The sequence below is a fragment of the Astatotilapia calliptera genome, chromosome 16 (assembly GCF_964374335.1).
Source record: "Astatotilapia calliptera chromosome 16, fAstCal68.1, whole genome shotgun sequence".
NCBI lineage: Eukaryota > Metazoa > Chordata > Actinopteri > Cichliformes > Cichlidae > Astatotilapia > Astatotilapia calliptera.
In genome coordinates, this window is record NC_137437.1 from 32,378,227 (window position 1) to 32,405,079 (window position 26,853).

The 26,853-nt window shown below is 40.0% G+C and overlaps 1 protein-coding gene across 1 annotated transcript; it reads left to right on the forward strand.

Moving 5' to 3' along the window:
* Positions 1-26,152, forward strand: calcrla (calcitonin receptor-like a). Its single transcript, XM_026144501.2, has 13 exons — positions 1-163; positions 15,848-15,956; positions 16,485-16,638; positions 16,775-16,885; positions 17,653-17,765; positions 18,161-18,252; positions 18,358-18,484; positions 18,641-18,794; positions 18,882-18,942; positions 19,087-19,153; positions 20,155-20,373; positions 20,993-21,034; positions 25,251-26,152. The coding sequence occupies exons 2-13, from the start codon at positions 15,882-15,884 to the stop codon at positions 25,470-25,472; spliced, it is 1,437 nt and encodes a 478-aa protein (XP_026000286.1). The 5' UTR covers positions 1-163; positions 15,848-15,881; the 3' UTR covers positions 25,473-26,152.
* The last annotated feature ends 701 nt before the right edge of the window (positions 26,153-26,853 follow it).

Here is a 26,853-nt window from a genome sequence, read left to right on the forward strand (position 1 = left end):
AACGTCAACCTGACAGCCGTCTGAGCTGCGCTCATTGAGCGCCGGAGGTCCACCGTGTCCAGTTCTCTGCGCTGAAGCCGAGGAGGAAAAGACGCTTTGGGGGACTGCTCTGAGAGTTTATTGCGGTTCCTGCCTCTGCGCTCCGGGTGGATTTTACTCTGTGGTAGGACGTGCTACAGTGAAGTGTGAATTGCGGTCTACGCGCTGTGTCTCTTCCATGTTTTGTAGGCAATTTGAGCCGCAGTCACGTCGAATGCAATTAGCGCAGAGTTGACAGGGCATTATGTTGCTTTATCCAGGGCATTTCAACTGTATGTGCACTGAGGGAGCCGGGGAACATGCACTTATAGAATGGCTGAGCCCACTCTGAACGATGAGCATCCGCTTGAGCCGCATTGTCCCTCTGTCAGGAGCTGAATGCAAGAAATGTCGAGGTGTAGGAAGAAAATAAAGAAACGGCTTTGTTTGTGCGCTTTGGACACCGTTAGACCAACAAAGCGCGTTGTGCGTGATTATTTGTATCAAATTTATATATTAGTTCCGTCTAATGAGACATTCGCACTCACCCCTGTCCCGTTTTCAGGTGGTTTTAGGATCTTTTCACACGCGCAGAAATGATAACACTGTTGGTAAATGAATTCAGAGGTTACATTTTAAGATGCATGCATGGTCAATTTAGATTTTACATGTAATCTATACACCTACTAATGACTGATACCTCATAGGAAGGGATGAGACGCAGTCAGGCGTTTGTTTAGATTTTTTACATTAATTAAACGGAATAAGAAAAAGAATCAGCTCCATTCAGCACCGAGGCTTTGATGTAAGCGACGGCCACTGGTTGCTAAATCATCTGCATGGTTACATAAGGGGCAGATTTGGACATGTTGGAAGTTTGTGGGCTGGACAGTGAAAGGGATCATGATGATGATGAATGATGGTTGTGATGATGGTGGTGTGTAGGAGGAGGATGTGATGACGATGGCCACAATTGGCGGACTATATTCTGCTGAGGAAAGATGCATTCGAGTCATTACAAGGGAGGTGACAGAGCAGAGGTAACTCCCAATCTGAAGCTGACTGGGTTTTTAACAGATGAGTTTCTAGATATGTTTGAACTCCGTGGGTTTTGCAATGTCGAGGTGGAGTATTCTCAGATGACTTCTTGTGTTTATTAAATGTTGTTTAGCCTAATTTAGCACTTTTGTTATGGTGATTGGGAAATATCAGCAGTTGAATTCATTCAAAAGGTTGAGCCAAAAGATTTTATGTGCCGCTTTTATTTGCTGCTCTGCTTTTAAACGTGCAATTTCAACTCATGCCTTAAGTATTTGAACTCTCCACGACCAATGAAAGAGGATGTTTGGAAAACTAAAAGAATTCTGTTAAATATTAAGTAAGTTGCTTTGGTCACTTCAGATCATTTAAAATGTGATAAGTTTAAGATGCAGAAAAATTCGTTTCAAAGCACATGTTTGGCCCAAAGTTAACTTCTTCTTCTTGGAATAAACACATTTTTAGATCTCATTTCAAGATGAACACTGATTAATATTTCATAAAAGGGCTAACATAAACAACAGAAACAGACATTTCTAATTAAAAATGACTAAAAAGTGCTTTAACTTTGGATTATTTTGTACAAAACCAGCAACTTTGAAGGAGCTTCTTTTACTAGTTGCATGTCAGAAATCACTTTAACGAAAGTATATTAACATTATTTAACAGTTTTCAAGAAAAATCAGAGAAATATTAAGCAGAAATATAGCAGCACTAGTTAATTTCTGCTTTGCTGTCTCTGTGATGATCTCACAGATGTTCAGATTTGTCACGCACACCTCAAAAACAAAAACAGCCCATTACTGCAGTGCTCCACCCTGAATGTCACACCTAGTTAAATGTTAAATGTTCAAGTTTACATTATATGAACATGTTTATTCTTAAGTATGGGAAAGGTAAAATAACGTTGAGAAATGCCAGAAAGTAAGCCTAGTAAAACAGTGGATCTGCTTTCCTGCCCATGCATGTCGGCCGTCAAGACACTTTGGACAGTGAACGTATCGAAGCTGCCAGTTGGCAGGGCTGTCTGATGAGTCTTTGAGGCCATTTCGCTCTGACATCTTCCAGCGGCTCAGGCCTACACCAAATTCATGAGCCGATTGTGCAATGGGAGTGTCGTGCAGCTCATCACATTTAACCCATGCTGAGTGTTTACTGCCCACGTCTAGAAAGCAACTATTAAATGTGGGTGAGACAAAGATCTTGGCAGCAAAGCTCCCCAAACCTTTGCAGAGGTTCTCCTACAGCCATGGCATTTAGAAAGCTGTGCTAGTGGCAGCTCATTTGCAGTGTAGCCGATTCATATGGAGAACCGTGAAAAATAAATTTCTTCAGGCCTTAGAAGAAGCTCTCGTGTGGCTTTTTTGTAGTGATAATACGTGTGTTGAAACTGGAGCTTTTTGTGAAGAATTTATCCTGTAAACTCCAGGTGACCTTCTCTGGTGAGTGCAAAGGCCATCCGATTCACAGTCACAAGCGTAATGATGTTTCTCGTAAAGCGTCACCCCTCATAAATCACCAGGACACAGCTCCTGATCGATTCCTCTGTTTACTTCCTCATCCTGTTGGGGACACTGCAGACCTCTCAGACCTCTATAAAAACCTTCATGACCACAGGTTTCTTGCAGCACCTTTCACTGTCTGTCAGATGTATTTAAATTGATTTCCTATCATGTTTCAAACTGAGTCTCCACCTCTTTTATATATTATATATTTTCTTCCCTGCTCACTCAAGACTGAAGCTATCGTATTACACAAAAGCACATATGCAGCACTCCCCTCAGCTTCTGGATTCAGTTTCAGGGATATGAAACCTTTTGAGGTAATTTTTCCACTCATACATTATGATGGGTAAATGTATTTCACATCTCCAGTTTAAATTGAGGTGCCTGATGGGACGTGTCGCAGCCTAATGTCGTCGGGAGCAGCTTCAGGACTGCTTTGTTGCTGTGTAGTGATTGGCATTTTGAACTGCAGCGCTCTGCGAAGGATAGAAGGAAAAGGCTGCATGGTTTCTAAGGGTCTTCCATGTTTGTGTGAGCTAAACAAACTGAGTGATACAAGCTTCTTGATTTAGTGTGTGGGAGGGGGCTTCTGGCATACACAATAGAGGAAATGGTCCCTGGGAAGAGCTGCATGTTTGTCTTCCAAAGGTGAACCTGGAGTACTAGCAGATGAGTATAGAGCAATTTTGTTTGTTTTTTTCGCCATATAAACTCATAATAAATTCTTGGGGCTTTGATGGAAGATCATTAATAAATAATCTGGTACATTAAGTGCAGAGATTTCTTGTTTGAGAGAGCTTGTTTCCAACCACTTAACACTGCTTCACATTCCTCTTCCACCCTGCGTTTTCTGCAGCTCTGAGCAAATGTCTGCAGCAGCCATTTCTGTTGGATTTCCAATTAGCTAACTTACTCTAGCGTGAAAATACGACTATTATTACTTTCAAGCCCAGGCTGCCGTAAGCTGTGCCAAAAATCTCTCCATTTTATTGTAGTTAATTGGTTTTCAAGGTTAATAAAAGTCTCAAATTGCTTGTTTCCCCATTGAAAAACACAATATGTTATTGTCTGTAGTCTGTGTAATGGTCAATATCATAACGTTGCTTTGGTTAAACATATAGGGAACTATAGCCACTGGGAAAAAGCTCTGTTTGCTGTAAGGGATTATTTGTGCATTGCAATACCATGAGTGGCCACTAGGAAAGATTAGCAGGAAGGATGACTAGAAGCAACTAAGGGTAATATTTAAAATTCATTACATTACAAGATTACGGATGTTAAAATGGTCTGCAAGACAATTCTCTACAAAAGTCTTGAGCCACCTCTCATTTTTAAATATTTTGTTTCCAAAGAGTCAGACTGTTGTATTTTTTTAAGTGATCTGGAGCAATGGTTGGCTCAAGACCTTTGCAGCCTATGGTCTAAATATACTGACTAGCCAATCTCAAAGCTAGATTTGGAGGTGTAGTACTGACATGACTCTCCTCCTTGTTATGGAGCTAGGATTCAAAATGTATTATAGAGCCTCTTAGCAGCTCACATGCAATTATTAACACCCCAGGACAGGAAAATACCTTATAAAAGCCTTAGCATGTGCACTGACAACCATAAAACTGCCCCAAATATTGCAAATGTGTCTGAGCTTTCTTTTTTGTGGCAATGAAAGGAAGTGCTGTAACATTTTAACTGTATATTTTTGTCATTAACATTAGAACAAAAAGGTAATCTGAGAACTCTTAACATTTTATTTTGTAAAAAGTTACACCCAATACTACTAGTGACACAGTATCCATGTAACCATCAGACATGCATGAGACTGATGCTCTGCGTAGCGTTGAAGCCAGACAGAGCCACAGACCGTATAATGCACTAGATTTCCTGCTAATGCTGCTTTACTGTCCAGCTTACAGACAGGATCTTGTCTTGCTCTGGATCCTTATCTTGCTGACCTCTCTAGTGACTAAGCAGACATCTACTGGGGAGGTTTGCATGCTAGTTACTCCTCAGCCTTACCAAACAAACACTGTCTGCCTTCAACCTCTTGTAGCATGCAATAATTCTTTTACTTGTTAATTTTTTGTGGTTTGAATAGTTTGTCTTATTTTCTCCGATTAACACTTAATTTTCTCAATCTTTTTACAGGTAAAAGTTTTTTTTTTTTTTTACTGATAACAAGCGGTCCGTTATAAATTTAAAATAACTTTGCACCCTTTGTGACAGCAATAAGGGACAATGTCATGTAAAACTAACTGTAAATGACCGTTATTCAGATATTCTCCACAAAAACAAATATATTTATTGAAGCTCTCATGTGTGGGCTAAGCTGTTAAAATGTTTTCGTTACACAAACACAACGCACGCAGAGAAACTTGAACCGCTTAGTAGTGACGTGAATAGCACTTTCAGAGGTCAAGTCTAGGGCCCACAGCAAGCATACAGAGGATATTCCTTGGCTTCCTTTGGGCTGTTAATTTTGAGCTCCAGTGTTATTTTTGTCGTGGCACTACCCACAGGGAACCACTCATACAGGTCCCTGAGCAGCCTGTGCTCACTGTTGACTGTTGTTAAATGCTAAAAGAGGTTTTCAGCCAGAGATTAAATAATGCATCACAGAACAACCTTACTGCTTTTCTGCATTCAGTGTGTGTGTGTGTGTGTGGGGGGGGGGGGGGGGGGTGTTATGTGCTCCCTCTGGAATTCAAGAATTCATTTTCTTAATGGAGAATAAGAGTGTGATATGAAGCTTTGGAAATGGTTGGATCTATGTAAATGAAATCGAACACAGGGGGGATTAAAGAATGGTGCTTGACTCGCTTGGAGAGAGATCCCAAAGGACATTTTTCTGGGTTTATAATATTTCAACAGTACAAAGAAAAACAGCCAATAAGTGAGTGGAGGCTTCATTGATAAAATCCACAGAAATGAAGAAAGAAAGAAAGAAACTGGGAGAACACATAAACACTGATTCAAAGGCAGTGTTTGGCCTGAAAATCCTCTGCTGGTTGCCATTTTAATGACCAAGAATCCCCTAAACAAACAGTTATGGAAATAAATTTGGTGAAAAGCAGCAGCTTGTTAGGATGTAGAAATGTCACCCAGAAATGCGGGAACAATTCTGCTGAGGAAGTTTAAGCTATTGTATAAATCTGTCAAGCTGTCAGTGCATTTAAAGCACTTTACAAAGAAAGTCGAGTGACCTCTAAAAATGTGGCTCTATGCAGTGGAGAGAACGGGTGAAATTAACCACACATTCCCACCAGCCTGTGCTGTATGCACCAGGTTACACACTGGGCATGCTCAGGAGGTTATCCATGTGGTTGTATAGCTACTTCAAAACATTTACATCGCAACTGCAAGAGCAGCTATATGGATGCAGTGCAAGACGGAGCCTGATTTATTTTTAACCAGAGTATTTTTATCTAGGTATTTGTACTATTTTTTCCTTTGCGCAGACCAGTGGCCTCTGGAACAGGATCCTTTACCTATGCTAAGACCTTTAGTATGCAAAGGTAACTGAAGACAGCCTTGGTGTTTGTTATTTTTTGTTGTTGTCAAGATTAATGAGGACACGCTAATGAAACGAATTCAGTTTCACATTTTGAGTAAAATCCAGTATTATCTCTTCAGCAATTCAACGCTTGTCTGTTGGCATGCTGCATCGTGTTCATCATTTCTTTTTTAAATCTCAGAGTTTTGGAAAGAAATGTGATTGTTTTTGTAGGCAGAACTGGATTAGAAGGATTAGTAGAACTGTAAGAAATATATGTAGATGGTTAGATTAGCTTAGTGAAGACAGGGGACAGGTTAAAACCGCTACAATGTAACATGGCTAAAAGATACTGCTATTTGAGCAAATAAAGAAAACTGTGTTGCCAGAATAGATTGGGCAGTCCTTGGATTTGAGTCTTTAGGTTTCTGGAACTCTGTTGAAGTGATGGGACATCATTTTTTTCAGAAAGAAACATTTCATTTGATGTATTAATACTGCTAATTCTATGGATGGGGCAAACGTCATCCTCAATGAGACCACATATGTCATCTAAAGATGATACACAGTGATGCTCACCTCAAAAGGACAAGCAGATCCAAACCACACTAGCAAAAGGTCCTCCAGAGCAAGACGGTCACCATTTTTTTTCCCCCTTTTCTTTCATCACCTATCAGTAACCTCCCTAGAGCGTAACTCCAAAGATCACTAACGGGTTAGGCCATGTCTCATCTGTGTTTTAAAAAAAAAAAAAAAAATCTAGTATTTTATGTTGTCCACACAGAAAACATTTAATAGTTCTAAGTAGTAGTTGTAGTACAGTACTCAGCTGTATTCTTAAAGGGTTCAAAGAAGGCTACTGTGTGAAAGTACTGCAGAGTATTGCTGTGCTGTCTACATGAGTTGCGACCCGGCTCAAAACCCACAACATGATGTGGAGACTGATATCAGAGTTTTAAGAAACATTCCTTTTTGTTTCAAATTACTTGATAGGCTTGGCTAAAACACTTACAGCCCAGTGAGCATAAAGCCTCAGCCCTCCATACACCACACTTCATCAGGAGTAGCCAATCAGCAATTAAACCCAGGCAACACCTGAGAGGGTCACACAGGGGTCACAGTGGTGTGCTGTGACATTAACCTGGTTCTTGAATGCTTTGGTTTAATATTTTAGGTCTGTAACTAATGATAAAATGTCCTTGAGGTGGCAGTTGCTGTGAATTGAATTGAATCCTCTGTGTTGACTCCTGCTTTCTCAGTTGTTAAGTCACTTTGTGATTTAAAAGGTTTGAAAATACAATGAATCAATTTTCAGAAAACCTTCACCTGTGTTTGAAATATTCAATTCATACTGAATCACTGGCACATAAGCAGCATTTTACTGATGTAATTGGCCCACTCATAAGGTTTTTTTAAGTCATTTATACAGTTTGATAGTTTATTAGCATAGTTACAACAATAAATTTGGGGTGACAGGAGCTGATTACAGGGTAGGAACAAAGGGGAAAAGCTCAGCTGCTGCACACAGGCACTGAATACTTGGCATAATTAGAACTATGCCTCAAAACTCTGCTTGCAGGACTCTTTTAAAGCCAACACATACTTGACATTCAGAACAAAAAATGTCACACGTAACCTTTTACTTTTCTTTTCGTTTAAGTGCGTTTTTGTGATGTTTGTGTGTATTCTTTGTGTGACTATTAATATTTCTAACATAACCTTTAGTGGTGATGATAAAGTTTATGTCACATGCCAAGAATGTATTTTCAACTAGTTTCACCTCCCCTAGCAGACAAAGAAACACCAACACTAAACAATACTTCATAAAGATTCACCTATGCTCATCCGAAAAACTGCAAACATCCAAGTCTGACAGAAAAATCCTGTAATCCTCTGAACGTAGCCAAGAGTAAAATGGCAAATGGCCCGTATTATTAAAGCGCTTTACTAGTCCTTAAAGACCCCAAAGCGCTTTACATATCCAGTCATCCACCCATTCACACACTGGTGATGGTAGCTATATTGTAGCCACAGCAACCCTGGGGCGCACTGACAGAGGCAAGGCTGCCGGACACTGGTGCCACCGGGCCCTCTGACCACCACCAGTAGGCAACGGGTGAAGTGTCTTGCCCAAGGACACAATGACAAAGACTGTCCAAGCCGGGGCTCGAACCGGCAACCTTCCGATTACAAGGCGAACTCCCAACTCTTCAGCCACGATCGCCCTACTGCTCTGCAAAACTGCAGAAGTACTAGGTGTATCTATATGTGGCAATAACAGAATGGTTGGGATGCATAACACATGGGCCCAGATGCACTGAGCAGCAAGTTCATGGTTTAATCCCTGACCTCAGACCATTTGCTATATGACATTCCCGTAAATGCTTTCCTACAGTTCCCGGCTCAGCTGTTGCTGTCAAAAACATAACAATGCCATAGTCTCCCCCAAAGTGATAGTGGTATAACAGAAGGACACATACTTTCAAATTCCTTGAACAGTCATAATTCCCCAAGATGTTTAGTTGCACATGCATTTCCCTATGCAGGCTCGGAGTCTTCACACTTCCCTAATTGCTGTACAACATCTGGCATCATCCAACCATAAGCCTGTCCTTCCTTAGTTGTGGAGATGAGTTTTAGAATTCACTCTTTTCAACACCGCCGTCATAAATAGATCCACGTGCTTGCCTTAAGGACACTGGCATGCTTGTGAGGGTGTGAATGAAATGACATGAATGTTTTGGTATCTGAGTTGCTGTCTATTTCTAAACCACAAGAACACAGCCCCCCTCCTGCCCTGTTAATGCAAAGAATATTGCATTGCTTTAGTCGGGGTGGGTGGAAGGAGATTTGCAGCAGTCTTTTCATGCAACAAAGAGGACTCCTCCTTCACATTAGTGTGGGAATGCTGTTGTTTTTCCAGACATCTGGTGATGCCCCTGGCAACTGGGAAGTCTGCTCTCATGTCCCAGGCTTGGTAAGATCAGTTGCTGTAAGGCTGAACTCCTATTCAGGCATGTTCACTCACATGGATAAAAGCTACACGTACAGCTGATCCTGTGGAAAACATCCAACAGCTAAATTTGGCCCTGTTAATCAGAAGGGAAGCTCTCAGAGGAACCGTGTTCTCACATCCTCGTGTTTTTTGGGTTTGTCACTCTTGTTTCCCGTATATTCGTGGTCAGCATCATTTAAAGGCATGCAGATTTTTCCTTTCTTAGCATTTCCTCTTTCACAGACCCTCCTCTGTCCTCTAAAATAATAATCAGCCTGCGATAATGCAGTAAAACGGTGTAAAACCAAGCAGGTAGGAACGCTTCCATTACTCCTTGAACACATTAAGTCTTCCTTGTCAGAACGGCTCTGTTTAAATAATCCATTTTGTGTCGGAGGAAATGAAGATTGTGGCTGCAAAGTGTGCACAAACATGATAAAAGAAGGGTTATAAGTAATTGTCAGTCATAATGAGTAATTCTTATTGTATGTAATTGTATGCTAGTTGTTCGTTTGGAATGATGTACTGCACTTGAAGTACTCATTTTCTCAACAAATGTGTACGCTGGCTTATGAAGGCACAGACCAAGGACATGTGCTGCTGTAATACAGACTATGATAATGAGTGTCTAGAGAGAGAGTGGTTTGCTCTCACCAAAAGAATCATTTTTATTTCTGTACTTGCTACAACCTGTTTTCAGGTCTTAAATAGAGAGTCCTTCATGTTTTTAAACAAAAGCCGTGCACTGAATTTCAAATTCAAAAAACACACGGGAAAAGACCCAGGGAAACCGAGTTAATGATAAAAACGCTAAAAAAAATGATGATAGAAACCCTGCAAACCATACATTTCACACCCGAGCTTGTGGCATGGTACCAAACGACCAGGCCGTTTGGTACTATAGGCTATTGACTACTGAATCTGTGCTTGAAACGTGTGTCCACACACCAAATCTTCCCTGACTCTGTGTGTACTGACATGGTAAATGATGGCATGACTGATATGGAATTAGTTCCAGAAGGCACAACTCTGCTGTTTATCTTGTCTCATCTCTTGTTTACAGAGCAAGCATAGGACACTCAAGACCTCTATACCCCAGTGACCAGATTTGTGCGAAGCTCTCAAAGGCCGATAACAGTGTTTTGCAAACATTGCAGTGTAACAGCACAGCATCATTATCATCATTTATCTTTTCATTTTGCACTTCTTTGCTTATCTTTCAGCAGAGAGTAAAACTGATCACTTTACATAATATTTTTGTGATGGATTATTCTTTTCTCTGATTCACTTACTATTGTTTAAAATATGGTCAGCTACTAGTGCAAATATTGTTTGAAGAAGAATTGTTTCATAATTGCGTCTTTTTTTTAATCAAATTTGCCGTAGACAGAACAGGAATAAATCTTGGCGGCATCTTTTGCAAGCAGAGGTTTAATCGGCTCCCAGTACCTGCTTCCCGCTCCGTTTAATCCCATATCCATGCTATAGATTGAGACGGTAATGCAGTTACTGGCCTTTACCAGCCTAAAGGTTCTCCGAATGCCACTGAGCCGAACTTGATGGAACTTGGTGTGCAGGGCGCCAAACATCCTGTGAGTACAAAAGGATGTTTACAGTGCAGCATAACATCTCTGCAGGGACAGTGGGAGTTGATAAGTGCAGGCTGGGCTCTGGCACTGGGTGAGAAGACGGCAGATGTTATACATAGGCTATTTTTTCTGGGTAACTTTCTGCTTGCAGATGTAGTAGGTGATGTCATCTCTTGTGTAAAGTGTACATGACTAACCACTTCAGTGAAACACTCTGAGGTACTACAGATAATAGTGGACCACCTACAGTTTGCACTGGTCTGCTGTTGGATAAAGTTGACCCAAACAGATCAATAATCAAGTGCTGTGCCTCTGTGGAGGCTGCTCTCCTGGTTTTGAGCTGCAATTAGCCGAAACATGTTTATGAAGTTTGCGAAATAGTTGCAAATCAAATGTCCAAAATTTTCCATTTTGTTTGTATCTACACGAATATGGAAAACAAAAAAAGTATTCAGTCTTAGGATGAAGTAAAAGCGAGAAGTTTTCATTTTCTTAAGAACTCTAAAAACAATTCTTTCTTTAAAAAGACTTGTGGGAAGTCTGAGTGCTGTCCTGGACTGTGTCACGATAACGCCAGCCCGCTGCTACAGCTGTTGAGCTCTCATTACCTCCATAATAGCAGCATTAATAGGACATAGAGACATAGTAAAAGTTAAGTACATGAATGTAAACACAGACAAACCACAAGGATTATGTAACAGAGAGTCATCAAGAGGATTATGTGACAGACGTGGCAGATAATCAGAGGGATCCTTTTTTTTTCTCTGTAGCTAACAGCAGGGACACTACTGGTATTATTATACTAGTAGTATAATAACAGTTTTAGCTGCAAGGCTCTGTAGTTAAGTACACAGTTAAATGGATCGGGTTGTTTAATTAACCAAGAGCTTATTTTGTGTCTGTGTAAAACTGTGTGTGTATAAGCACAGAATTAGGGATGGGAATTAATAAGAAATAGTGGTTCCAATTCCATTATCAATATCACTTCATGGATTCCATTCAATTCCTGGCTTTTTTTTTGGCTCTGCTTTAAGAATCACCACCGTTGCTAAACAGCATATCAAAGACATCACGTTCACTCTAATTAATTGCATGCTGTGTGCATAATGTATTACATATTTTACACAGAACACTGTGTAACACACACAAAGTTGTGTTAGCAGCATAATGCACTTGTTTTTGTCCTAGTCATGAATTTATTAATTTTATTTGGAAATGCAATAATAAAAATTTCCGCTGTCCAAAGTTGCTCCAGAAACCCCCACACAGGATTGAACCAGCTGAAGGTGAAATGATGTCCACAAAGCAGGCTGTGATGGGAGCACAGTGAGAGCTGCACGTAGGCTTACACAGAACAGCTGTTCTGATCACACAGTATGTGGCACTGCTGGTGGATCATGCTCTGTTTTCTGTTTACTGCAGAAGTTCAGTAGCATTGTTGCATATTTCTCACAATTGCTTATTTATTAGTTGTGTTGGAGCACACATAATTAACATTTTCTCTCTCAGAATCATTTCAACAAGTAAGCATAGTTTCTGACATCACTGAGATTTCTATGAAGTCTTGTCATAGCTTGTTTAAGACTACTTTTGATAAAAAGGTATTTGTTATGTGTTATGGCTTGAGAGTGAATATTAAATGTGAAATTTCCACCGTGACATGCGGGAAAGTCACCACATGTACTGTTAGTTAAATGGTACAATATTATCAGTTTAAAACAATAACGTACATGCACGCACACATGCGTGCACACACACACTCACACACACACGCACAGGTTGTCTGAAATGATGCATCCTCTGTATCACTGTATTTATATAAAAAAAAAACTTGCCAAGAAACAGCTGGGGTTCTTGACAGAGTAGGGCTGTGTGTCTGTGTGTGTTTGTGCATTTCTGTGTGTTTGACTGTGTGCGAGCGTGACAGAGCAGCTGATCTTTTCCTGGCTGTTTCTAATTTGCACATCACCATAATGTTTTACAATCCCACTTTCAGTAAGTCCCTCCTCTGTCTCAGCTTAATGCTGTTTTAACTCTGAGCAGACTTGAGGAGCACTGAGCCAGCCAGTCCCTTTGGTGACTGAGCAGTGTGGGGACCTGTGTGGGAATAAAAGCTACTTTCACCTGCTCCTTATTCAGAAGGGTATCGCCACTGCGGGCTTGCCTGCATGTTTGATTTGGCAGTGTTTTTGCACTGGGATGCCCTTTCTGAGCCAACCCCAAAGGGATTTGTGTCTACCTCCAGCATTGAAGTAAGGCTCTTTTGCTTGTTAGGCAAATGTGAAAACCACTATGAGAATAAACAGGGTCAGTTTTCTCTCTGGAATACTGATTGATGGGTGTAGTGTACTGGCCAGTGAAATATCAATATGAAAGCAGGGGGATCCCAGGGGGACTATTCTATTCACACATCATCACAGCTGAGAATTTGTATCTTTTTTATTGTATTGATAAGCCATTGTATCGTATGGATCTTAATGATCTTCTAGAACCATATCACCCCATTACAGCTCTTTGCTCTCGCTCTGCAGGCTTACTTGTTGTTGTTCCTAGAGTATTTAAAAGTAGAATGGGAGGCAGAGCCTTCGGTTTTCAGGCCCTACTTCTGTGGAACCAGTTTCTAGTTTGGATTCAGGAGACCGACACTATCTCTACTTTTAAGATTAGGCTTAAAACTTTCTTTTTGGTAAAGCATATGGTTAAGGCTGGATCAGGTGACCACGAGTCCTCCCTTAGTTACGCTGCAATAGGTGTAGGCTGCTGGGGAATTCCCATGATGCATTAAGTATTTCTGCTTCAGTCACCTCCCTGAGCCTGGTTCTGCTAGAGGTTTCCTCCTGTTAAAATGGAGTTTTTCCTTCCCACTGTCGCCAAAGCACTTACTCATATGGAGTTGTCTGATTGTTGGGGTTTTCTCTGTATTATTGTAGGGTCTTTACCTTACAATGCAAAGTGCCTTGAAGCCACTGTTGTTGTGATTTCATGCTATGTAAAGAAAACTGAATTGAAACTAGTTTGGCATTCTTCTAAAGACTCAGTAACACAGGCCCAGAGACTGATTAGCAACCACCTGGTACCATAATTACCAGTTACAAGAGAAAAATAAATATTACTTGACCAAAAGTTGTTGCTGGCAGTCGCCGTGGAATCAATTGCTAAAGCCTTATTCACACAGGTCTAAAGACCCGTCAAAGACCCTGGAAACTGCTGCCCACTAGTGACTATTCCACAACTGGTTGGTGAGAGGTTGCTGGAGGTTGGACTGTCACTCGAGTGAAATTGGTTGCAAAGAGTTAAACACTTTCAGTAAACCCCTCTTCTGCCTCCTTTTAAATGTGAGCAGACTTGAGGAGACGCTGCATCAGCATCTTCTGTGACTGAGCTGCAGATAGAGCTGTGAGAATGAAATGGGTCAAATCTCTCTCTAATGTACTGACTGATGTCTGTGCTGCTCCCCCCACTTTTCTTCTTCTTCTTCTTTCTGTGACTGTAAGGTTCAAGTAACTAAGCAGTGAATATTTCAGCTCTTCATCCAGATGCGATGCTCACAGGAAAGGCAGCTGATTATATTGCTGAGTGTATAATTGGTAATTAAAATGTTTCCAAAAGAGAAACTTATAAATGGAATTAGTCTACAACTCATTATAGGTGTGTCCCACAAACGGAATGTGAGTCTGTGGGAAACACTGCTCTGGTTCACATAAAGCGACCCTGCACACCTGTTTCTGATACTTTTGAGAATGTAAAGTGCAGACAAGCAACTTTGGAGGGAGAATGGGGTAGGCGGGGTATGATTATGTCATGTGCTACAATAAAAGTTTAAACATAGGCCTGACTGTTTTGCATGCGATTGATCACAGAAAGTTAAAAACATTCATCTGTAATATATGCAGTGATGGTTGAGATGGTCTTCTAACTACATCACTAGATGCAAATAGCAACATCGTCCCAGTTATCTGGAGCTGAGCTTTACTGCTTGGGATATTGTGGATTTGTTTGCTGGTTAAAGAGAAGAGCACCGGTTGGTCTGCAGCTTCATAACATTTCAGCAAACTTAATCAGACTTCAGATGTTGCAAATAAAAGTGACCTACAGGTGACCTAGTTCCTTTAGGGTATGAAGGATGTTATTAAATTTCACTAACCTATTCCTGCATGCCATATCATTATCCTGGGGATCAGGTTCTCTCTCTGTCTCCCATTCTCAAGCTTGTTACCCACCGAAAGCCTCACTGCCACAAGAACCTATTGATTTGAATTGTTAGCAATGGTAACAACTTATCTCAGGTTATCTTGGTGCCAGTACAGCATTTCTTCCTCATGCTGTGATATATTTGTACATTTGCATCACAGGTTTTAGACGTTTAACTCCAAGTCAAACATAAGCCGCTTAAACTATCTAAAGCTACCCGAGCATTAGTAAACCCACTGTTTTGCAAAGCAAATCTGTAGAACCTGAGGGATATGCTTCTATTTGAATTTTCTCTCATCTGCTATTCCACAGCCTTGTCATGAAATCCCAGTGGCCAGCAGCTTTGCTGCAAACAACCTTATGGGATTCTGCTTTGATGAGGTGCAACTTGCACCCACTAACAGATTTATAAGTGCTGTCAGAATTTATGATGGACTGCAAACCAAAAGAAGTTTGGCTTACAAAACACACACGGAAGTAGGAACAGGAGATTTTAAGCCTGTACTGTGCTTACAAGACTTTTACCACTTCCTTTGATTGATACGGCTTTGTTGGGTTGATTACAGCTGCTTATTTTTTCAGCTGTGCGTTCCCTTGAATACTATGCCAAAAAGCTACATCACAGGAGCCTGTAATTCCAAGCTGACCTAACATGGAGAGTGAGGGCACGTTATATTGCTGTTTATTGGGAGAACATACTGTACAGTGCTTTGCTGTAGTTAATCCTCGGTATTAAAACAAACTGATTCGGCCAAGTTCTTGTTACAAAGTTTCTTTTGGTCACAGAATAAATTTGTTGTATTTAATGATTCAGTAAATTTTCTAACTCAGCTGATGTCCTGAACTGGAAAAACAGAAACTTAATGAACATTTAGCAAAGGTCAACTCACTCTTATCCACTTAGACTATTCAGTGTCATTCCAGTGTCATCTTATATATAAGAAGGGCCTTTTTTATGAGGACATTTTATTACATTTTAATGATTATCTAATGTTAATGTTTAATTCTTTGCTTTCCATTGCAGGTCTGCAGTTTGTAAATCATCGTCCAGCTCTGAAATGGCTGACAGGAAGTTGGATGGCTTTGGACAGATTTGGATGGTAGCGCTTATACTGCTGTGTAATCCAGCAGCGGTAGGTCAGCCAAAATGCACACAAGACACAGTTTAGTTCTTACTGATCTAAATTTCATAAATACAGCAACCACCTTTAATTCTACCTCAGAGAGTTATGTACTGCTAGGCTGTTTATGTTTGATGTTATCCTTTAAAGGACAAAAAATGCAGCTTCAGGTTGGTGTTTGGACACATCTGTGCACCAATACTAAGGCATAGATGTCATAGTTTCCATGCAGCGCAACTGACTTTAATGAATCACTAAGTATGACTCCCTTTTCCTGCATTTGGTAGTATGTGTTGACTGTTTTAGACTAATGCATCACCAGAGGGTTCGCAAGTACATAACCAAAGATGGCTCAGAGACATCTTTACTCATTTTAAACATAACCAACAGTACTTTTTGTACCCTCTCACTGAGCGAGAATTTATACACTTGTTTCTTTTACTTGGTTTCTGTTGCACTGTACCATAACATATCTCTCATTCTACTTTGTAAAGCTTAAAAAAATGAGTGGATTTCTATTTTTTCTCACCTGTCTTGTAGTTTATGGTGAAGGCAAGTCTGGCGATCAATGAAACCCAGCAGCAGGCTTCAACCAGTGTCTACAATGACATTACGGTCACCAGGAACAAGATAGTCACAGCCCAGTTTGAGTGCTATCAAAAGTTAATGAAAGAAAATACCCACAGCAGACAAGGTAAAGCTGTCTTGATTGAAATTGGTTAAGAGAACCCTACTTTCAAAATTCTATAAATCTATTCTTCAATTCTTAGTTTGCAATGTTCCAAATGTGAAGAGCAAAAAAGCTCTTAAAATGATGTCTGTGTTTTTAGAACCTGTGTGCAATCGCACGTGGGATGGCTGGCTTTGCTGGGATGACACCAAAGCAGGAGTTACATCCGAGCAGCACTGCCCGGACTACTTCCAGGATTTTGATCCATCAGGTGAGATCTGCAGCTTCTAGCAGCCAATTTTCTTCATCCACCTGCAGATTTACAGATGACAACTTACTCTGATGATTATTCCTTGTTGTGGCTTTCAGGTCCTCATTCATAACTTTGAAGGCCTTTAGTAAAAAAACAAAAGCCCAAACCAAGATAACACTTATTATATCACCAAGGTTAAAGCTCTCCAGAACCACAAAAGGTATTATGTAACAGATTTCGCAGGCTGAGGGGAGCTCTTCATGATTAATGACTGTTCTTCATGTATAAATTTGCTTCACCTTTTAGCTTGAATCTTTCTAAGTGAAAAAAGCAAAGACTATACCTCACACTATGCTCACACACTGAATGTAAATACCAATTACAGCAAATGGCCATGAAGCAGAACAGCTCTGTTCTCAGTATTAACACAGGATTTGTAATTTTTAGTGTATTAAATGTGTATTAAATACTGACTTCAGCTCCTTCTGTTAATGAGGCAGGGTTTTTGTGTGTGTGATTATTAACTTATGCGTGTATGGAGTGGTGTAAATACATCACTGTTTATTACAGTAAATTTGATTTAAGCGTCCGGGGACTTCTTAACCACATTCAGTCAACCGCAACCGTCAACAGGATGTGCAGGCTTATAATTAGATTTCATTCTTCTAATTGACGTTTTCATTAGCTCCATCCATAATGGTGTTTTTCTTTTTCATCTGCCTCTACCTTCTACTGGAAAAATCAGAATAATACATTTAAATTATTTACCACTTTTTGTTCTGCAGAGATGGTCACAAAGATTTGCACTGACAGTGGTCAATGGTTTCTGCATCCGGAGAGCAACAGGACATGGACCAACTACACCCGCTGCAATGAGCACACTGTAGAAGGCAGAATGGTAGGTTGAAAATGGCAGTAGGTAGGACTGAGTTTAAATGTTAGATAATCAACAATAGGAAAAGTATGGCTTTGATGGCCATGTGATGTGGTTGTGAGGGGCTCTGCACGCTCTGAACACCACAGCATGTCTGCTTGGTGACCAAATACAGGCTGGAATTTGTTCTGCTTTGGCCCAATTTCCCCCACTGCACTGTACTATAATTTCCTGTAACTGGTTCATAAAAAAACCCATCAGCTTGAAATTATAAATATTAAAAGACAAATGGAACATTTTCAAGAGCCTTTCAGTGCAAATGCTGAGATGTATGTTGATGCTTAGTCAAGTAGCCATTTGGAGAAAGATAATGAGATTACAGCCTGATAACCTAATTTCCATCTGTTGTTTCTTTTCAGACTGCAATGAACCTTTTCTACCTTGCCCTCATAGGACATGGGCTGTCTCTGACTTCCCTCCTCATCTCCCTAGCAATTTTTTTCCATTTCAAGTGAGTCAACTTCTGTTATATGCCCGACTTCCATAGACGGATGCTTCTCAGTCTGTGCATAACATAAAAGCGTTGTGGCATAACTTCAGTTTTCTGTTTTTCCAGGAGTTTGAGCTGTCAAAGGATCACCCTTCATAAGAACCTCTTCTTCTCTTTTGTTCTGAACTCTGTGATCACCATCATTTTGCTGACTGCAGTGGCCAACAACCAGGAGCTCGTGCAGAGGAATCCAGTCAGTTTCTTATTATTTGTATTGATTCACTTGACTGTAGCCTCACAAATGTCTCTATTAGTTTAATGTGCACCATTACACCGGTCATTCTAGTTTAATATTAAACATAAATCAATTGCTATAAATCCACATTTATTATGTCTTTTCCTTCCTCAGACAAGCTGTAAAGTGTCCCAGTTTATTCACCTGTACCTGTTTGGCTGTAATTACTTCTGGATGCTGTGTGAGGGGATATATTTGCACACTCTCATCGTGGTGGCAGTGTTTGCTGAGAAGCAGCATCTGATGTGGTACTATCTCCTAGGATGGGGTAAGAAGAGGATATCAGTCAGCTAATCACTACATTTTTCTAACTGAAGGGTCTTTCTTTACCTAACTTGCTCACTTTGTTTTGCAGGCTTTCCTCTTATCCCAGCCACCATACATGCCGTCGCTCGGAGCTACTACTACAACGACAAGTGAGTTAACGCCAATGCTTGTGCAAGAAGTTCTCCTGTATAATATTTTTTTAAGGAAACCCACAGATTGCTGTGATAGATTTGCTGTTATGTGATGCAACGTTACTGTTGTGTAAACCTTTTTTGTACTGCTCTCCTCTGCAGCTGCTGGATTAGCTCAAAAACATCACTGCTCTACATCATCCACGGCCCCATCTGTGCTGCTCTTTTGGTAAGAATACTACTTCTTTTCTTTCCTAACTCCAATCAGTTTCAACAAGTAATTCACTATATATCTATTTACTAGAATAAACCAGCTGATTTGTTTCATGTTTCTCTTGCCACACTGTTTGTTGCGCAAAGAGTACAATAAGCTGCTTTTGTCCTCCTCTGAGTGGACTCTGTGGGGGGTCCTGTGAGCAGGACAGTCTCAGAACATGCATAAGTGTGTTTGTCTTGTGAAATCAATGCATCTTCCCCTTTGAGAATCCACCCACTGGTCCCCAAGCTTATGTTGTTTTCTAGGAATTCACCTAATCAGCACATTGGAGCATGCTTCAGAGAACGCTGGTCCCTTAGGACAGTCTGTACTAAATGTTCAGCCTCCAACACCCTTTAAAATGTTATGTGTAGGTTTCCTAACTTTACCGTGTATCAGAAGTAGACTCGGTGTCTTATAATACTGCAGTAACGGAACTGAAGACTTTCTCGGCTTATTAGAAAAAGCAAACATTCCTCTTTGATTTTTTTGTTAACACTTGTCTTGTTAGGATTGACGTGTTTAAAGAAATGATGCCTAAAAGAAGCTTTGTAGTCTCTTAATAATTCAAATACAGTACTGTGCAAAAGTTTTGATTTCTTTATCATTTGCTTCCAATGAACTAGAAGTACTTGTAATATTTTAGAAGTGGTCTTAAGCAATAGTTCTCCGGGCTGAACGTCTTTCAACATTTTCAGTCCAGTCCTTGTACCAGACTATTTTCAGAGGAATCGGCATGATGTGCATTGTGCCCTTAAAAAAATCTGAGGAAACTCCTCAAGAGGAGGACAAAAAAGTATAACCTACAGCAAGTAAACAGTGTCTAACAAGCATGTCACCAATAAAGATTTTCACCTCTTATAAGAAATTGCCATACTGCTCTTTATGCTCTTATACTTGAGGCATTGCTTGTTTTCACATCCTATCAAAATACTAGACTGTAATGCTGATTTATATATGACTTCCCCCTTTAGGTTAATTTGTTCTTTCTACTCAACATCGTGCGAGTTCTCATCACCAAACTGAAGGTGACCCATCAAGCAGAATCAAGTCTGTACATGAAAGCCGTGAGAGCCACGCTCATCCTGGTCCCTCTGCTTGGAATTCAGTACGTCCTGCTTCCCTACAAGCCAGAGGGACGGGTCTCTTCGGAAATATATGACTACATCATGCACATACTCATGCATTACCAGGTGAGACAGCGGTTATTAATCAGTGTGAAGGTTTGAGGGGATTCTTGTCATTTCTACACATTCATATAAAGCATAGAAAGCCGACTGCCTGTGGCATCTACAGCAGTCTTTAACTGTTCTGTTTGTGTAGTTCTGTTGTCATTCTATCATGCATATTTATTTTATTATGAAAATTGATTGCTTTGTCTCCTTCGGTGCTTGAGACATGTATTTTAATAAAATCATTTGTTAAATGGACATTAACCTCATTGTTTTCTAGCTTTTAACAAGAGTCAAACATTCTCATTAGCCAGAGAAAAGACTTTGTTTGTCTAGCCCAGGCAAGAACAGCAGGAAGTAAGGCACAAATTATTTGAGTTGAAAGAGACTGAAATCCGTTGGATGTTGATGAAGCGTTATCTGATCATCTTGAGCTGTCCCAGTGTGCGCAGTGCAGGGAAAATGTCTTGAGTAACAGCCTGAATCAGCTTTCAAAATGTATTCACTTTGACCTCTTAAGTTTCCCTGCTTCACAGCACTTTAGACCCTAAGATGTTGTCTACAAATGACTTTCCTGAGACCAATTAGTAAGCTGTATGTCATCTCTCTTTTAATGTGTTTTTTTTTTTTTTCATTCCAGGGTCTGCTTGTGGCCACCATCTTCTGCTTTTTCAATGGAGAAGTAAGACAGGGTTATGCCCTTTTATTATTCTTTTTTTTTTTTTTTTAGATATTTCAACACGTGTACACACCCTATCCCACACTTGTGCTGACCTCATGGTTGAGAAGGGTCATGCGTTGACAGGGTCATTGCCCTGGTGCTACTCTTCCAATGTTGGGGAAACTAATATGTAGTCATAACATTTCAGGCTACCAGCTTGATTACACTGAATGAAATTACAGCAAAGATACCCTAGAGAATAATCTAGCATGTTAAATTAAAAACTCTTGGAATGGGCTGTCCAAAGTACACCTTTGTTCAAAGGTCTTACTTTTTTGTCAGACCAAAAAAAAAGAAAATGCTGGTGATGCAAAAGTTTAGGAATGTTACCTTTCATTTTCTACAACCCAAGAAACTTCAGTCCAGGTCAGCGAATTACTAAAGTAGCTGACATCATCTTTGGGCATTTAGTAATAAATGGTAAAAATAAATCAACACCTATGATTCTGGATCCTTGCAAATGCATTGTTTCTACTTGCTTTCCCTGTGGTTATACCTAAAAAATGGAGCTTACAGTAGATTAAAGGAAGGTCAATTACAGCAGAGAAGCAATTTTTCAATAAACATTTTAAAATAAAATCAGCTTGTGCTTACAGCTGTTAGGTAAAGACAAAAGTCGGACTACTTCTCCAGCATTGCTCTCCACAGACTGAAAATTATGCTGCTAGCAAGCAGCCATGAGCTACATGCTGATTACTGTCAATTTTGCAGGCAATTGGTCTGCAGAGAACTTGACTTGAAGTGAATGGTTTACAAGATCCACTAAGTAACTTTCCTTTGATATTTATCTTGTGATTTTACTGTCATAGTGTGTCCTAACCCTGTGCTCATTATACGCTCAAAGAAAAAGTGGCATTGTTATTTCTGTACTCAGAAACACTGACTCAGTAAGGCACAATAGAACGACACTTTAATCAAAACACGTTTTTCTCAAAGAGAGCTTCAGAGAGAATTTACAGTGAAAGATAAACAATGCTATGTGAAGAAATGGATCATGCATGTTCCAGGTTTTGCTTTCAGGAGTGCCTCAACTATTCATGAAATAGATACACCAGTGTGCTGGAACCATCACACAGCTGCTGCAGACTTGTTGCTGCACATCCATGATGTGACATGTCCTGCCACATCCGAGAGGTGCTCTGTTAGACATAGATTTGGTCAATGTGGAGGCCATTTCAGTACAGTGAACTCATGTTTACTTTGCTAGAAGCAGGCATTAGGAGGCGGTACACTGTGGCAATAGAGGGATGGGGATAATCAGCAACAACAGTCTGGCTGTAAAATTAGCACCAAGGGGCCCAAAATGTGACAAGAAAGCATATCTCACTCCATATCTCAGACCACCACCACCAGCCTGAATTGTTTGCATGCTTTCATGTTGTTTACACCAATTTCTGACCTTACCATCCGAATGCTGCAGCAGAAATTGATGCTATTCAATCTTTTTCAATCTTCCATTGTCTGATTTTTGTGAGCCTGTGTGAAACATAGTCAGTTTCCTGTTCTTAGCTACCAAAACTGGTCGTGTGCTGCTGCACTCCATCTGCCTCAAGTTTTGGAGTATTTGCGTTTAGAGATACTGTACTGCATCCCTTAGCTGTAATGAATGGCTATTTGAGTGACTGTTGCCATCAGCTGAAAGCAGTCTGGTCATTGTCCTCTGACATCTGAAGTCAACAAGGCCTTTTCTCCAAGAGAACACCTGCTCAGTCAATATTTTCTCTTTTTGGACCATTCTCTGTAAACTCTAGAGATGGTTGTGTAGGTTGCAGCCCGTCTGGCACCAACAACCATGACCCTTCAGCAGATTGTCAGTCTGAATGCCTACATGCTGTTGCTGCCATATGTTTGACTAATAAGGCATTTTTACAAAATAACAGTTGAATTGATGTCCCTAATAAAGTGTCTCTGTGTCACAAGAATCTAATGAAGAACTAGAAAACAGAAGCACCCCTCCCCTGGTTCTCTGTGTATATATGTGCCCTACTAACCCACAAGCCGTTTGTTCTCCTTTTCGTACCCTCTCTTCCTCCCTCTTTTTCAATTCTTTCACCTCTCATTAGTGCACTGAGATCTGCCTCGCCCAAGTCCCTAAGGCCTTGGCCAAACCCCAACCTCAGTACATGCTTACTGCATCTGCCATTGTCTACTAGAAACGTTGTTCAAATAGTTTCAAGTAGTGAATTACCATCCAAAAAATGAAGACATCAATATTATGCTGTGGTTAGCATAACAGCACACTATTTTAGAGTTAGGTAGACTCTCAAATTGCCCTCGAATTTATTACAGTTGTGCAAAAAATTTCCATGACGCCCTGCCGTTGTTCGTCCAGCAAAAACTAAAGCATCTAAAGCCCTTGTGTTACTTGGTACTTCTAGCTTTAAGCTAGGCTAGCCATGTCTCTGCTGTTTCTTGGTTGCTTACCAACAATGCTCCTGAGACTATCACATCCCAAAGGATGAAGTCATTTTAAGATCACATTTAAAATGTGGGAAATAAACAGATGTGCTTTCTCTCATAGATTAAGGTGATAAGAGGCATATCCCACTGCGAAAAGTGACGTCTTTTAGAAGTCATTTTTGGACGTATAATTTTGGTCCGCTGAAGGGGTTGTTTTGTAACAACAAGCGACGTCTTTTGTCTACATCCATTATACTTGTGTTGATGTCCGTATGACTTCCATGTATGGAATATTTATAGTACAAACAAATAAGTTAATTAAAATAATTAATTAATTAAAATAAATAAAACAGTTAAAGCAAAACTGGAACTTTAAAAATAACAAGCAAAACAAAAAAAAAGAGAGACAATAAATCATGTAATCAAGTAATCCATATATTTATATGTATCATGTTGATAACAACAATTTTGATATTTGTAAATAAAAAAAATAATAAATTTATTAATCATGTAAATTTCCTGCACCTATCATAGACATCCACATGACCTCCAAAAATATTACCCAGTCTAAAGTTCAAATGTTGAACATCATATTAACGTCCAGGCTGGGTCATGGTTAGATGCCAAAACTGTGGACCTTGTTTGGACATCCAGAATAGATGTCCAGAATCGGTCATGGACCAATGGACCCAATATAGACATTATCTGAACGTCTATCCAACGTCCATTGTTTAGTGGTGTTATCATGTCTATGAGTCATTTTAAAGGTTTCATATCAGCACAGATAAAAGAAGAAATGCAGTCCTTCGCAGGGGAATATTTTCCTATTTTCTTTCCCGAGTATCAGAAAATGTGAAAATGCTTACCAATTTTTATTTCTACCACTGCTTCAACTTTTCAAGTTTCGGATAATATACAATCATCATCTTCATATTTAAGAAATTCATCAATGAATTTCTTATACCGCTTTATCAATTAATTGTCTTTGAGTAAACTATTTCACTGACTATGTGATAATCAGTTGTTTCATGCATACACAATTGGAGCTAGAAAGCTTTTAGCCTATATAAACATTAAGACAAAAACTTCACCTTAACTTTGGCTCTGTCTAAAGCACAGCTGTCGAATGCCAGTCCTCGAGGTCCGGTGTCCTGACATCTTTACACGTGTCCGTGCTGCAACACACCTGAATAAAATTTAGTAGTTCCTTACCTCTATAGAACTTGACTATAGGCTGATGTGGCAATTCAGCCATCTGATTTGTGTTACAGCAGCTTAAGAGTGAATGAACACTGTGCAATAAAAGTAGTTTTAGAATTATTATTTTTTTAAACTTACACTTTTATTAAAATATACTTGAGTAGGGTTGGGGGTTGCCACCTTGGCAAACAGTCAAGTCTTGCTAATGACCTACAAATTTTATTCAGGTGTGTTGCAGCAGGGACACTGCTGTAAATGTTTCAGGATACCGGCCCTTGAAGGGTAAAAGAATTCTGTTAACTGTTGTTTACCAATGTTGTGCTAAGATTTTACAAAAGTGTAATTGTCAGAAAGTCACCCTAGACTTTTCACAGATGTGCATGGAGAAGCTGGTGCCAAAAAATAAACCAAAAACCAAAGCAAAAAACCCCAAAAACATCTAAATATTTATTTTTGTATTTTGTTCTGCCATCTTATGCAAAATTACTTTGGGCTTATCACTTGAACTCTCAGGCTTTATATCACCTTTGAAAGCTTTCCTGTCAGCTAATATCTGATATATGATCCCTCTGGTCAGGTCCAAGCTGTTCTGAGGCGGCACTGGAACCAGTATCATATCCAGTTTGGCAGCAGCATAGGAAACCACTCGGATGCCCTGCGCTCAGCTTCCTACACAGCTTCCTCCATCACTGAGGTACAGGGCTGCTACAGCATCGACGGTCACTCGGAACACATGAACGGCAAAGGCTGCCACGACTCAGATGCCTCCATACTCAAGTCAGACAGCCCCTTCGCCTGACACAAACAGTGCTCTCAGACTCTGTCCATCCCACCATCACCCTTAAAATCTGCCACATGCTTGGAGCTCGCCATCCAGGAAAACTGGCCACTTCCCATAGATACATAGAGGAAAACGAGTGAGGGGGAAAAAGGATTGTCCATCCGGGCTGTCATGCATCTGAAGGAAATTATGACTTCTTATCCACACCAACACAGGTCCTTTAACTGTACTGTACGGTGAGCTTGATACAGCTACTCCTGCGCTGTGCTTTGTCTACAATTTGCATCTGAACTGCTTTACTTGGACTACGATGCTTTCAGATCTTTCAGCCTGACTAAATCATTTTTAAATCAATAATTACTGACTGCTTGATTATCCTCCCGGGTTCATGTTGTGCACAAAAGGCCTTTGGTTACACTGTAAATTCTTTTGACACAGTTAGTGCCAAACCAAGAAATCTTGCCTGCCTCATTTATTTTTTTCATTATCAATAATGAATCAGATAGGACGTCTAACATGTGCATATTGAAGTATTAAACATATCTGTATCTTTCACATGTTAAACTTAATTTATCAACATATTCTTGTTTATTAAATGAAAATGGATTAAATATCATACAGTATTTATGAAAGGTTTATATGTTACATGTTTGTTTTTTTTTATTTTCAAAATTAAATACTGATATAACTTGCCAGCAGCACAGAGAACTTTTCTTTGTTTCAGTGTTTGTTCCTGTGTGTGCAGTTCATGCAGGCGATTTTGGTTTGCACCACTAGCTCACGCTCTTCATTTCTAGTCAAGATGTTTGCACCTGCTCAAGTGATCCTTACTAACGTGTGCATCAGTTAGGCCACATGGTTGCAATGTTTACAGAATATTATCAAAGAGAAGCCACATTTGAATGTTGACAGCCAATGGTGTGTTTCATTTGAACTTGGAATTTTCCCAACCAAAAGTTTGTTTTTTGTTTTTTAACTGGAACACCCCCCTCAAATCTGACTTCCAATTCGGAAGGTTGGAGAATTCCCACCAACAACGATTTTACAATCCAGTATAGCAGTGCATGTAATCTGTAAAGCTTATATTGCTGAATAAGCCATATTCAGAGCATTGACCACGTTTTGTGTGTGAACATGCAGCAGTGGTGTTTTCCAGCTTATAAAATAAGCAAAGCGCTATATTGCTAGTCATGCGTGAATGGCTCTACCTTGCGAAGGAGCAGAACGCCGCTAGGACGCACCCGGCTCAGGAGTGACATCACACCCCACTCTGATGTGCAACTTCCAAGGCAAATGAAATGCAGCATTTATTTAAAGACTTGGCTCCTTTAAGCACACATCACATTTACTTTTACTGCTGTCTTTATCCTTACCCCTCATAAAGCATTTAAAAATAATT

What these genes read in the sequence shown, in the direction of transcription:
- calcrla (XM_026144501.2), top strand. Translation starts at nt 15,882, where the DNA reads ATGGCTGACAGGAAGTTGGATGGCTTTGGACAGATTTGGATGGTAGCG. An exon ending in AAATACCCACAGCAGACAAG is followed by an intron (nt 16,639 to 16,774) that starts GTAAAGCTGTCT and finishes CTGTGTTTTTAG; the next exon opens with AACCTGTGTGCAATCGCACG. An exon ending in TCTGCTTTTTCAATGGAGAA is followed by an intron (nt 21,035 to 25,250) that starts GTAAGACAGGGT and finishes CCCTCTGGTCAG; the next exon opens with GTCCAAGCTGTTCTGAGGCG.